The 13,522-nt window shown below is 40.9% G+C and overlaps 1 protein-coding gene across 18 annotated transcripts in view; it reads left to right on the top strand.

The window, feature by feature from the left end:
- Positions 1–9,858, top strand: part of SGMS1 (sphingomyelin synthase 1) — a 317,203-nt gene extending 307,345 nt beyond the window's left edge. For 17 of the 18 annotated variants that reach the window (XM_070470579.1, XM_070470586.1, XM_070470587.1 and 14 more), the window contains 3 exons: positions 4,012–4,165; positions 7,371–7,537; positions 8,233–9,858. In XM_070470579.1, coding sequence (XP_070326680.1) covers positions 4,012–4,165; positions 7,371–7,537; positions 8,233–8,412 — 501 coding nt within the window. In that variant the 3' untranslated portion in view covers positions 8,413–9,858. The remainder of the gene's footprint in view (positions 1–4,011; positions 4,166–7,370; positions 7,538–8,232) is intronic. The other variant, XM_070470591.1, reaches the window with a different exon arrangement.
- The last annotated feature ends 3,664 nt before the right edge of the window (positions 9,859–13,522 follow it).

Below are 13,522 nucleotides of genomic sequence, written 5' to 3'. Positions count from 1 at the left end.
TTTCTTTATCATTTCTAATACAAGCAGTTACCCACTTCCTGCTGGTGAAGGTCAGGATTTAGAGTCCTGTAACTCTGCACCCCCACATCCACCAGCTTGCATGCATTCAGTGCCTTTTCCTTACCTTCTTTCTCTCCCCAACCAGCCCACTACCAGAGTTAATGCTTCTTACCTTGTCTCCCCAGTGTAGTTTTCTGTCTTTGATTTAACTGAATATTCAGTACTTACATTATTACAGTTTTGTAAATGCTATTCATAGCCTACTCATATACTTTCCTATAATTACTTTTCAACACAATATTTTGTTTCCTACAGAGTTGGTAATTTCCTTGCTTTTTGTTCTGTTAGTTTTCTGTGTATGTACTTACTCCTCCCACCCCCAACCCACGGTGTGACTCAGTCCAGCCACAGGATTGGGTGTCCTGTTAGGGAGGGCTCCCTCTCTAGGCTGGAGCTCTCAGTCCTCCCTTTCTTAGCATCCTAGTAAATCCCATTTCTTCTTTCTTCTGTTTACTCCTTTGGTTTGTAGAGTGTATATTCTGTAATTTCCTGCAAGAAGAGTCATAGGTGGTAAACGTTTTGAAATCTTATGTATGTGAAATGACTTTAGTTTATCTATCCTTGATCTATTCTTTAAGTTTATGCTCAGTTAATAATGGGGCTTTCCTGGTGACTCAGTCGCTAAAGAATCTGCCTACAGTGCAGGAGATGAGGGTTTGATCGCTGGGTCAGAAAGATCCCCTGGAGAAGAGAAATGGCAACCCACTCCAGTATTCTTGCCTGGGGGATCCCATGGATTCCTGGCAGGCTGCAGGCTGCACAGTATGTGGGGTGGCAAAAGAGTTGGTCATGACTTAGCAACTATACCACCACCACCACAGTTAATAATATGGCTGGGTATAGAATTCTAAGTTGAAAATCATTTTCCCTCAGAATTTGGAGGCATTTTCTGAAGCCTTTTCTTTTCTATTACTGCTTTTGAAAAAGTCTGATTCTTGATCTTTCGTGTGAAGCTTGTTTTTGATCTCTGGCTGCTTTATGGTCTCCTGTTAACCCCAAGTTTCTGAAGTTCCTAACACAGCTGAGTTTAGCTGTGTAATCTGTTTGCTTCTATTGAGCTGGGCTTTCATTGATCCCTTGCAGTTTAGAAATCCATTTCCTCTATGTGATATGTTCAATATGATGTCTTTAACTAGAAATCTTGATCAGTTTTTAAAAGGGAAATTATAATGAAACATGCTTCCCAGAGCCTGAAATATTATCATTTAAATGTCAAAAGGGGATTATGGTCATTAAATTGGCTAACCAGAATTTAAGAGAGTGCTGACAAACGTAGAATACAGACAGTCACGTATTTCATTTGCCAGAGCAAATAAAAGCTTCAGTGAATAAGTTGTTCTTGCCATTGATTGCTCTAGTATCCAGTCTTTCAGAGAAAGATAGATTTATTTATAAACTTTTATTAAAAGGAAAAACATACACTTCTATTTTTCTGGGCTACAAAATCACTGCAGGTGGTGACTGCAGCAATGAAATTAAAAGACGCTTACTCCTTGGAAGGAAAGTATGACCAACCCAGACAGCATATTAAAAAGCAGAGACATTAGTTTGCCAACAAAGGTCCGCCTAGTCAAGGCTGTGGTTTTTCCAGTGGTCACGTATGGATGTGAGAGCTGGACTATAAAGAAAGCTGAGCACCAAAGAATTGATGCTTTTGAACTGTGGTGTTGGAGAAGACTTTTGAGAGTCCCTTGGACCACACGGAGATCCAACCAGTGCATCCTAAAGATCAGTCCTGAGTGTTCTTTGGAAGGACTGATGTTGAAGCTGAAACTCCAATACTTAAGTCAGCTCTTCTCATCAGGTGGCTAATTTGAAAAGACCCTGATGCTGGGAAAGATTGAAGGCAGGAGGAAAAGGGGATGACAGAGGAATGAGATGACTGGATGGCATCACCGACTCAATGGACATGAGTTTGGGTAAACTCATGGGAGTTATTGATGGAGAGGGAGGCCTGGCATTCTATGGTCCGTGGGGTCACAAAGAGTCGGACAGGACTGAGCAACTGAATTACACTACCCATGTAATTTCAGAAGGTTGAAAGTACATTCTACCCAGTCCCTAGCTTTAGTTTGGTCCCCTAAAATCATGTACCCCCCAAAATTCACTTATTTGATTTTCCAGTGTCCACCTGCTTTAGCTATTAAGTCAGCAGAACATTTACCCTCTAGGCCAAGGGTCCCCAACCTCTGCAATCTAGTGCCTGATGATCTGAGGTGGAGCTGATGTAATATAATAGAAATAACATGCACAATAAATGTAATGTGCTTGAATTATCCTGATACCATCCCCGGTCCAGGGAAAAGTTGTCTTCCATGAAATTGGTCCCTGGTGCCAAAAAGGTTGGGGACTGCTGCTCTAAGCCAAGTGTGTGAAATAGATCTTTGAATTTTTCTCAGAGTTTTCCCCCCAAATGTCAGTTAAGGTAGTAAATCAGTCAGTGTTTATCAGTGTAAAGAAAAATATTTAGTAACTAACCATGACATGGTTGGATGGCATCACTAACTCGATGGACATGAGTTTGAGCAGGCTTCAGGAGTTGATGATGGACAGGGAAGCCTGGTGTCTACAGTCCATGGGGTCATGAAGTTGGACACTACTAAGCAACTGAACTGAACCATCTGCTAATACCTGCTGTAAAAAGAGCTCACATCTAAGGAGAGCTCTGAAGCTGCATGCTTCACCTCTAGGCCAACAGTCTTCGGGGGCCATCAGAACAGCAGTGAACGTTGAGCAGGCACACTTCATTCGGGGGCGTGGGAGGTTTTACATGTCCTAATGTAAATTTGTAAAGGAAAAACACTCCAGCATGTCTCCTGAGTCCCAAATCCCCTGCTGAATACTTCTATAACTAGATGTATGGGTTTTTACCTCCAAACAAGCAAATGTCTCTCTGTAAGTCCATTATGGCACTGTCTGCCTGGAAATAACATCAGATCCCACAGGTTAAAGGCTCAGTCTCACACCAAATCCCCCCCCGCCCCGACTTCAGAATGCTAATTGCTGCTTCAGACTGTTGCCTGTACTGCTTATCAGCTAGCTGTAAATTGGAGGTTCCTATGACCCCCTCCTTGGAGTTGGTTAATTTGCTAGAGCTCCTCACAGAACTCGGGAAAACATTTTACTTACTAGTTGAGCAGTTTTATTATAAAAGAGTACAACTTAGGACCAGTCACATGGAAGAGACATGTAGGGTAAGGTATATTGATAGGAGTGTGTACTGCACTCCCCACATCTTCACATGTTCACCAGCCTAGAAACTCTCCAAACCCCATCATCCTTTTAGATGTCTGTGGAGGCTTCATTATATAGCCATGGTTGATTAAATCACTGGCCGTTGGTGATCCACTCAGCCCCCAGTGTCTTTCCCCTCCTTGGAGGTGGGAGGAAGTGGGAATGAAATTCTAACCCTCTAGTCACCTGGTTGGTTCTCCTGGCAATCACCCCCTATCTTTCGGGACTTTCCAAAAGTCACTTTAAACTCAGGAACATGAACCCAGGTGTGGTTGAAAGGGGCTTTTATGAATAACAAAAGACTCCTTTGACTTCCCAGTGGTGAAGAACCCACCTGCCAATACAGGAGACGTAAGAGGTGCAGGTTTGATCCCTGGGTCAGGAAGATCCTCTGGAGGAGGGCAAGGCAACCCGCTCCAGTATTCTTGCCTGGAGAATTCCTTGGATGGAGAAGCCTGGCGAGCCGTAGTTCACAGGGTTGCAGAGAGTCGGACATGACTAACGTGACTGAGCACGCGTGCAGACACCTTTATCTCGTCCGTCTCAGGAAGTCGCAGAGGTCGTAGGAGCTCTATGCCAGGAACAGGGACAAAGACCAAATATATATTTCTCACTATAAATCACAGCATAGTAAAACTTAATTCTGAACATAAGTTGTAATCATGGCCTACTTATATGTGGGTTAGTAATGAGTCTGATTTCCTCTTCTCCCACCAGCTTTTTGGAGACTGGGAAGCCCAGCTGCGGAGGATAATGAAACTCATTGCTGGCGGCGGCCTGTCCATCACAGGCTCCCACAACATGTGTGGGGACTACCTGTACAGTGGCCACACGGTCATGCTCACACTCACCTACCTATTCATCAAAGAGTGTAAGTCTAGCGCGGCCTTCTGTGAGAATCTCCTCACCTGCCGTTGCCCACGGTTTCTGGAAAGTCCACAGGAGCAAGATGGGATCTCGGGAGGGCAGCCCCTCGTCTCACTAGCGTGCTCACACCCAGCAGGCACCCAGGGAAATACATGTCACAAGTACCTGTACTTCTTGGGGGAAGTGTCTCGTTTCCTTAGCTGTCAGCTGTGGTATCAGGGTGTTTTATGACTGCTGGAAGGAGCCAGAAGGGAGGAGACAAAATTCCAGGCCTGGCTGGATGATGGTAGATGTTGTGTTCACTTGGCAGCCATTTTTCAGGCACTGGGCGCTGTACCATCTGCTCTAAAGAAGCACATGGGGATTGGTGGTGTCTCTTCCCTCAGACAAGCGCTCTCAGGGAAAGTAAATGATGCAGACATTAAATGGGACATTTCTTTTAAAAATGTACTTAAAATACTTTATTATGAAACATACAAAAAATAATATTACAGGTACCCCTGTATGCTGCTCAGATTTAATATAAGTATTTGTCATATCTGTTTCAGATGACCCTTGTCAAAAAAAGGAAATATATATTAAGATATATTTTCTTGTTATTAATATATATTCATATAATTATAATATATATTATTAATATATAATAATATATTAATATATATCTGAAGTTTTTCATTCTTTCCCCCTCCCGCTTTCCTCTGTTATTTCTCAGGTGTGTTTTAGTCCTTTCTCTACTTGTATAAAATTCCATTGTCCTTAATATTCTACCGTTAGAAATAGTCTCAGTGAGCTTTATCTAGGCAGTTCCATGAAGAGCAACAAGAGAAACCAGGCTGTGGGTATCACAGAGGAGGGACACCCTTTGCATTCTGGAGGTATTTGAGAGCCTGTGGCACCTGTTGGAATGTCAGTGTGGTTGGAATTCAGAGAGGTGGTAATAATGAGAATTGAAAAGTGAACTGCTGAGTAGGCACCAGATTGTGAAACATGCCTTGAGTCACAAGAAGGGGTCTGAATTTGCATTCTGACAGACATGAAGTGCCCATTGAGAGGCTGTAAGCACCGGGGTGGTGTCGTCTGATTTGTCCTTTAGAGAGGGAGAAACCACCCCTGTAATGACCCACAGGATGGATTGGGGGGGGCAGAGCAGGAGTCAGCAGGCTGGCTGCCGCTATGGTCCCGGAAAGAGATGGGAGTGGCCCAGGCTATCAGGATGACAGTGGTGTGGAGAGGAGTGGGGGAGACTGGGAGAAATTCACAAAAAGGAGTCTGCAGGTAACAGGATTGATTGTGGGAGTGCAGGGGACAGGTGATGGACTGAAGGGTGAAAGCCCAATTTTGGTCTTAAAAAACCGGGGATGGGGAACACGGGAAGAGAAGAGATGTTCTTCGGGACACCGAGTGGGAAGAGAGACCGTAGGTGCCCTGCTTGTTCTTAGTAAGTGACCAGATGGAGTGGGTTCGAGCAGTGTCTGTTCACAGCTGTCAGGCCTGATCTGGCCCTGGCACTGGAGTGTAACTGGGCATGGGAAATGGGCACAGAACAGGCCTTACGCCAGCAGTCTTCTGCTGGTTGTTCCCTGAAATACTTCAATGGGGTTTAGCTTTATTCTTGAAGATGAGACTGTAAACCAAGTTGGATGACGTGAGTCACAAACTGATTGTGAATCCTGGTGCTATCACTTACTCACTGTGACCTTGGGAAAAACCTCTGATCTCTGTAAGTCTTAGTTTCCTCATCCTTAGAATCAGGTACTGATAGCTCCTTCATGGTTTTCCCAGTGGCTCAGCAGATAAAAAAATCCACCCGCCAGTTCAGGAGACACAGGTTCAGTCCCTGGGTCCAGAAGATCCCCTGGAGGAGGAAATGGCAACCCACTCCAGTATTCTTGCCTGAGAAATCCCATGGACAGAGGAGCCTGGCGGAACCCTACGTCCATGGGGTTCCAAAGAATCAGAGACAACGGAGCAGCTAAGTACACACGCACACAACGCCTTCATCAGTGAGGGAGAGGTTGTGAAAATTAAAGCAGATGGCATATGGGGACAGTAACAGAGGAGCTGGGGGAGTGAACAGCAGCTGCTCTTTGTTATTGTATTGTTATGGTATCAAATACAACTCTTCCTGGAAAGAGAACATGGAGCCCTGTACATACACTAAGACCTCTGCCCCAACCCCTGACCGTGGCATTTAAACCTGCAAATGTCCCTCCCTCACCCTCTCTGCTGCTAATCCCGCTTGTCTTAAATCCAGAGCATTTAACACCTTCTAACATAGAGTATAGGTTACTTGATTATAATTATTATTTATTGTCTCTTTTCATTACTGGGAAGGGATCTCCCCACAAAGGCAGACTGTTTGCCTGTGACGTTCATTGATCCCAAGATCTAGTGACTAGATCTTGTCCTGGCTACATTGCAGATGTTTAATAATTAGTGGGTAAATGAATGACTGATATTTGGACCCCCTGAGAATCCTATAAAAGGCTAAACTGTCTTTCCCAGGGTGAGGAGGGTAGATCACGTTCAGACAACATTTTTGCCTAACGTATCAGATCCTCTGAAGCACATTCATGGAGAATACATGGTAGAAGGGCCTACACCAGTAGAGATTTTGAATCTCCCATCAAGTGACTTCCCAGACACTGTCCTGCCCTTGGGAGTGTACCTTGGCTAGAATTCCTGGTCACCTGGATTCTTGTATTTGAAAAATGGACACTTCAAAGACTTAAAAAGTAGCATATGGTTGCAGAGCTGGGAAAGCAAATAGAGTGGTTGTATCAATTATAGTTGTCTAGTCTGTATATAGGGATCCATAGACCAAAAGGTATTGATTTTTGTACAGAGCATTAACCCCATATTATTTCCAGGTAAATTTAATTATCAATAGACAGTTTTGTTTTTAATGGAGTGTGATGCATTAACCCGTCCTTGTTTGTCCTTTGAAACTGTATTTATGATTATATGGGTCAAGTAATAACCACATATAAATTACCGTGGCTAATAAAATCACTTGGTGAAATAAGCCGCTTCCCTTCTAACCTTGGCTGCATGGACGCCAAAGCCCTTGGATTTGCCACCCTAAGCAATCTGTTTTCAGAAGGAAAGATCCAAGGTGATTGGACTCAGAATGAATAGTTGAGGCGTGGTTGGGTGCCCTTCGTCATACGTGACTAATAGCACTCTTCTTGCAACTTTCTCCTCCGCAGATTCCCCTCGACGACTGTGGTGGTACCACTGGATCTGCTGGCTTCTCAGCGTGGTGGGGATCTTCTGCATTCTCTTAGCGCATGACCACTACACTGTGGATGTGGTGGTGGCATACTACATCACCACAAGACTCTTCTGGTGGTACCACACTATGGCCAATCAGCAAGTGAGCTTTTCTCCTCCTTTGGTGTTAACTCCTAATGCTCTTGACTAGCTGTTGCTGGTGTGGCAACAGGGGAGTCAACTGAGACTAGATTGTCTCCTGAACCACTTCTGAATCCAAGTGATGCTGATCTACTTCTGAATCAAAGCTGAACCAGAAATATGTTTCTATAATGACATAGGAGATGGCATCCTTCTAGAACAAGTATCACATTCTCATCGTCCCTGGAAAATACTTTTTTAAGCTGTGCCCACCTCTTGCTTGATCTTGCATTCCTACCTTGTTTTCCATCTTGGGCCCCTCACCAGCTTAATATTTAACATTTAATTAAGTCGCTCCATTTTCATCCTAGGAGAGTAACTAAAGCACTAATTGAAGGATTTATTTATAGACAAGAGACTTAAGTAAGCCACACGTTTTCCGTGTACTCCTGGCATTGGAGTTGTTTGTTTCTCTGCTAGAGAAACAGGTGTGGTCTGGTTTGCAGTTGGGTACAGAGTGTAGAATGGTGGTGTGCATGTGAACCTGAGGCCATCAAGGTGATCCAGGGGCTGGATCTGGGGGCCTTTGTGGATTTTAATATGGAAAATATTTGAACCTAAAGTGAAAAATTATGAGAATCATGTGTATGTTCCTATCAGGGCTGAAACAATCAGTTGTTCTTCCTGACTCGGTTTTCTCTTTCTGTGTTCTCTTAGGTGCTAAAAGAAGCTTCCCAGATGAACCTCCTGGCCAGAGTGTGGTGGTACAGGCCATTTCAGTACTTTGAAAAGAATGTCCAAGGAATTGTACCTCGATCTTACCACTGGCCCTTCCCCTGGCCGGTAATCCACCTTGGTAGGCAAGTTAAATACAGCCGACTGGTAAATGACACCTAACAGCTCTACATGGTGGAGAAAAGAGGAACTGTCCGAAGTGCTAAGAACTCCATGAGAGAAGATGCCATAAAATAAACAACTCCCCTAATCCTATTATCTTTCAACAATTACCTTGACTTAACCTATTGAGTTACCTGGTCAGCACTGTGATCTTTTTTTCTCTCCAAAGGACCTGCGTTGGACAACAATAAAGAAAACTCAACCTATCATACACTGTACACATTTCCTGTTCATAAGTTTGGGATTTACATAATCTGTGACCACCATGTTCCTTTGTATATGATGCAACAGCATAAATGTAAGCTTTTATATCATCAGTTCTGGTCTTTCCAGTTACATCTGGAAATAAAGCGTATTATTTTCTTGGGAAAACATACTTTTCATATCTCTTGCCCCAAAGATTGGGCTGTAAGCCATTTTCTAGCAAATGTCTCTATGAAGGTTTCTTAAGTACCTGAATGGGGTTCGATTCTGAAATCTTTCTACCTGTTGCACCGATATTCAAATAAAAATGACAGACACAGGAAGGTTTGGTAACTTTGGGTTTTGTAAAAATCAGCAGAGACAGTGTGTCAAAAAGTGCAAAAAAAAAAAAAAAAGATTCTGTTATAAAGTGATTTTCTAAGTATTTCCTAACTTTATTTTTCAAAATGATGTTATGAAAACCAAATTTAAAGATTTTTACATGTCAGAGAACAGAGAGTTAAAATTTAAAAATGCTTCTTGGGAGAGAAATTTGTCTATGTTTCTAGTGCCTTTCTTGTCTTGATTGTATGGTCAGTAGGCAATCTTCAATGTTTTTATTTAAAATAAATATTCCATGAAAATATAAATGTATGTATACACTACTAAATTTTGCATTTATAGCTAAATTCAATCAGAAGACTGTTTATGGTTCTCAAACTGCTATGAATTAAAGAATGGGGGAATTAATTGGAAAGTCAGAGCCTGTTCCCATATTGTGAGCAGGTGGCAATGACATGTACCACTTCAATTATTTTACCATCTATTTGGTAGTTCGATTTTAACTATACAATGAAAACAGCCATGAATACTTTGTTTTTAAAAAGAGAGTTTTGAAAATGATCACTTAACTAAAACTTGAAAGCTATAAATTAGTTCTCCATACTCTCATGACAATTTTGTTGGTGAACAACAAAAAAGAGATCTATTTCTTTAAAATATATTTGTGCAGGAACTGCATGTAGTTCTAAGTTTTACTCCTAACAGAAGTATGTTTGGGGAAGTATTCTATTCTATACTTGCCAATGTGGAGAACAAAATAGTTTTTTAAGGATGAAGAAGTATATATATCCATTCTGTATTTTATGTGCAGCAGAATTATCTTCCGTAGGGTTTTTTGTGTATTCACAAGGTGATATTTGTATTGTAAAACAATAATGGTGAAGGAAATAAAAAGGCTTTTAAAATTTTGTTTGTTTTAAATCTTTGTAAAGTTATTATTCCAGAGAGTATACTGATTATCTTAACAGCTTACCTAGATCATAAATTAATCAAGATGCACTTTTTAATAAAAACTGATACTTAAAGAAATGTCTGCTCTTTCTAATGTGTTCACATTCTTCACAAGAGTCATAAATGAAATCCTTGAAGCAAGATGTAGAAACAAGTTTTGGCATTTCCTCACTGAGTTTGTTTGAGAGATGGCCTTTATAATCATGTTTCTTTTCCCTTGAGATTCTTTGAAATATACTCTAAACTTCAGTATAACCTCTACAGATAGCATGTATTTTTAAAAACATAAGAAAAGACTCACAGCTAAGTTCAAATTGCAGACCACTGTTTACCAATAATTTTCAATTCTCCAGTTCTCAATCAAGTCATTTACTTCCCCCCCACCCCCATAACTGAAAGCAATATAAGTTTTTCAGTTTAGATGGAAAGGGAAAGTAAATTCCAAAATGAGAAATACGGTCATAGTACTTTGACAATCAGTGGTGAGAAAAACTTTGACAATCAATGGTAAGAAAAACTTTTTAAAGAGGAAAAAAATATGTTATTCTTGATGTGGGAAAAAAATGAGGATGTTAACAGTGGAAACCTGTTCATGTGAAGGGAAGCTGTTGTCTTAACCTGGGAGGCTACAGCTGTAAAACTAGAAAGATTTCCTGCGTGGGACCAGATGCCGTACTTTAAAAAGGTAAGTAACTTGAATGATGAAAATGAATTCTTGACATAAGCTAAAAACAGCATTTTTTCCCCTAAGTCAAAAGTTATATTTAAAAAAATCATTACTTTAAGTTTACCTGCTACATTTGTACCAAGAAGTTCCCTTAATGGTTGTTCGTCATGCCTGGCTGTGTAGAATCATGAATTGACATATCTTGTGGCTCTCAAGTTTGCAACTTCCAGGTAGAAAAAGAGAAATCTTATGTTCTGGAGAATTGTACTATACTTGATAATGACTGCCAGAATGAGGACATGTGCTTTTCTGTGCTTTGGTTTAGTAAGCCAGAGCCCTGGACCATAGCTTCTTTATCTAACACTCTCAAGCATTATCTTGTTAACCCGTACAGCACCACAAGGTTCCTTATTAACCCCATTTTATGGAGCTTGGTTTAAGTATGTTTAATAACTTTCCCAAAGGCATGCAACTGATAAAAATCTGATTGAGGTTCAAGTTTTCACCCACTCCTCGACACCCTCTCCACCCACATATTGTGAGCTTTCATAAATTCTTCAGCAGGAGTCCACAGTGAGAGAAATCTGAATGTGGTAGTCAAGCTAAGCAGAGTGACTTACTGTGAACCAAGTACCAGGGAATTCACACCATGAGGTAGAGAGACTCATTTTGCCAGTTTCTGATTGTTGTATTTGTTTTATTTGTATCCCAAGCAAAAACCGAAATTGATAAATATGACAAGTATCTCAAAATTATAAATATTACATAAAACGAGAGTGCCTGCTAGCTTTTTTTTTTAAGTTTTTATTAGAGTATAGTTGATTTACAATGTTGTGTTTCAGCTGTACCATAAAGTGAATCAGTTTTACATGTATCCACTCTTTTTTAGATTCTTTTCCCATATAGGTCATTATATAGAGCCTATGGAGTAGAGTTGCCTGTAGAATACAGTAAGTCCTTGTTAGTTACCTATCTTATATCTGTGTATGTCAATCCCAGTCTCCCAGTCTCTCTCTCTCATCTCTCCCCTGGTAACCATAAGTTTGTTTTTTCGACATCTGTGACTGTTTCTGTTTTGCAAGTAAGTTCATTTGTACCACTTTTTTAGATTCCACATATAAGCAATATCATCTATTTGTCTTCCTCTGACTTCCTTCACTCCATGTGACAATCTCTAGGCCCATCCATGTTGCTGCAAATGGCATTATTTCATTCTTTTTTATGGGTGAGTAGTATTCCATCGTATATATGTACCATATTTATCCATTCCCCTGTCCTCTGTGGATGATAATTTAGGTTGCTTCTGTGTCTTGGCATTGTAAATAGTGCTGCTGTGAATGCTGGGGTGGGTGTATCTTTTTGAATTATGGTTTTCTCCAGATGTATGCCCAGGAGTGGGATTGTTGGATGAATGGTAGTTCTGTATTTAGTTTTTTAAGGAACCCCCATACTGTTCTTAGTGGTTGTACCAATTTACATCCCACCAGCAGTGGAGGAGGGTTCCCTTTTCTTCACACCCTCTCTAATATTTATTGTTTGTAGATTTTTTTGATGATGGCCTTTCTGACCTACTTGAAGTGATACCTCATTGTAGTTTTGATTTGCATTTCTCTAATAATTAATGATGTTGAGCACTTTTCATGTGCTTTTCGGCCAGCCATATGTCTTCTCTGGAGACTTAAGCTTCTGCCCATTTTTTGAGTGAAGGTTTTTTGTTTTTTGTTTTTGAGCTGCATGAGCTGTTTGAGATTAATCCCTTGTTGGTTGCTTTGTTTGTAAATATTTTCTCCCGTTCTGTGGGTTGTTTTTTCATTTTGTTTATGGTTTCCTTTGCTGTGCAAAAACTTTTAATTAGGTCTCATTTGTTTGCTTTTATTTTCATTATAGTAGGATGTGGTTCCAAAAAGATGTGCTGTGATTTATGTCAAAGAATCTGCTTTTACTTTCCTCTAAGAGTTTTATAGTGTCTGGCCTTACATTTAGGTCTTTAATCCATTTTGAGTTGGTTTTTGTGCATGGTGTTAGAGAATATTCTAATTTCATCCTTTTACATGTAACTGTTCAGTGTTCCCAGCACCACTTACTGAAAAGACTTGTCTTTTCTCCGTTGTATATTCTTGCCTCCTTTGTCAGCCTGCTAACACTAATTTGACCACCACTATATAAAAAGTCAGGTTTTCAATTAACTGGGAAATGGGTTATGCTCCTTGGAGCCCTTCATATTGACACACCTTTTTCTCTTTTTGGTGGGGAAACTCGTTTTGAGCAAATCAAAGCTGCTGTCTTGAAATTCTGCTTATCAGCACCTTAACATTCTTGTCTGTCTGCTGGCCCAGAGAGCAAATAAGCAGAAACTTAAACAATGCCTGCCTTCAGAGGGCCCAGACTCCAGCTCCCCCAGGAGGGCAGAGATGGCATGATGAGTGAGAGCTGGACTAAGAGTGAGGGGAAGTGACAAGGAAGAAGGCTGGAGTCGGGCCCCAGAGGATGTAGAGGGTTCAGAGAGTGGCTGAGGCGGCAGCATTCCAGCAAGGCACAGAAGGATGTTGCAAATGGCTCTGGTTTGCTCTTGGTGAGAAGAATGAAGTGAGGATTTATGTAAGAGTTCCTATTTATCATGTGTTTCAGAAATCCTGTTAATTCTTGAGCCCTGATGTGGCACAGTGGTATGATTTAGCATCAAATGATTGAGAAAATACACGCTTATGAATTAGAAATGTCCTCAAGAGAATTTGTGGTTTATTAATCACAATAGCATATATGGACTACTTGGTCAATGGGAATAATACTTATTTATATAAGAGCCATTATTCCGTTAACACATCAAGGTTTTTGTGTGTAAAGATTTGAGGATCTCTTGAGCTTCTTGGGGAAAGCTTACCCCAGAGATTATAAGGCAGAGTTCAGTGAAATAGGCAGAGTCCTTTTTTTTTCTTTCAAAGTTTAGCAACAACAAAAAAAAAAGAG

The sequence above is a fragment of the Odocoileus virginianus genome, chromosome 7 (assembly GCF_023699985.2).
Source record: "Odocoileus virginianus isolate 20LAN1187 ecotype Illinois chromosome 7, Ovbor_1.2, whole genome shotgun sequence".
Lineage (NCBI taxonomy): Eukaryota > Metazoa > Chordata > Mammalia > Artiodactyla > Cervidae > Odocoileus > Odocoileus virginianus.
Note: the sequence above shows the minus strand (reverse complement) of the source record. Positions and strands in the feature narration are given on the sequence as shown.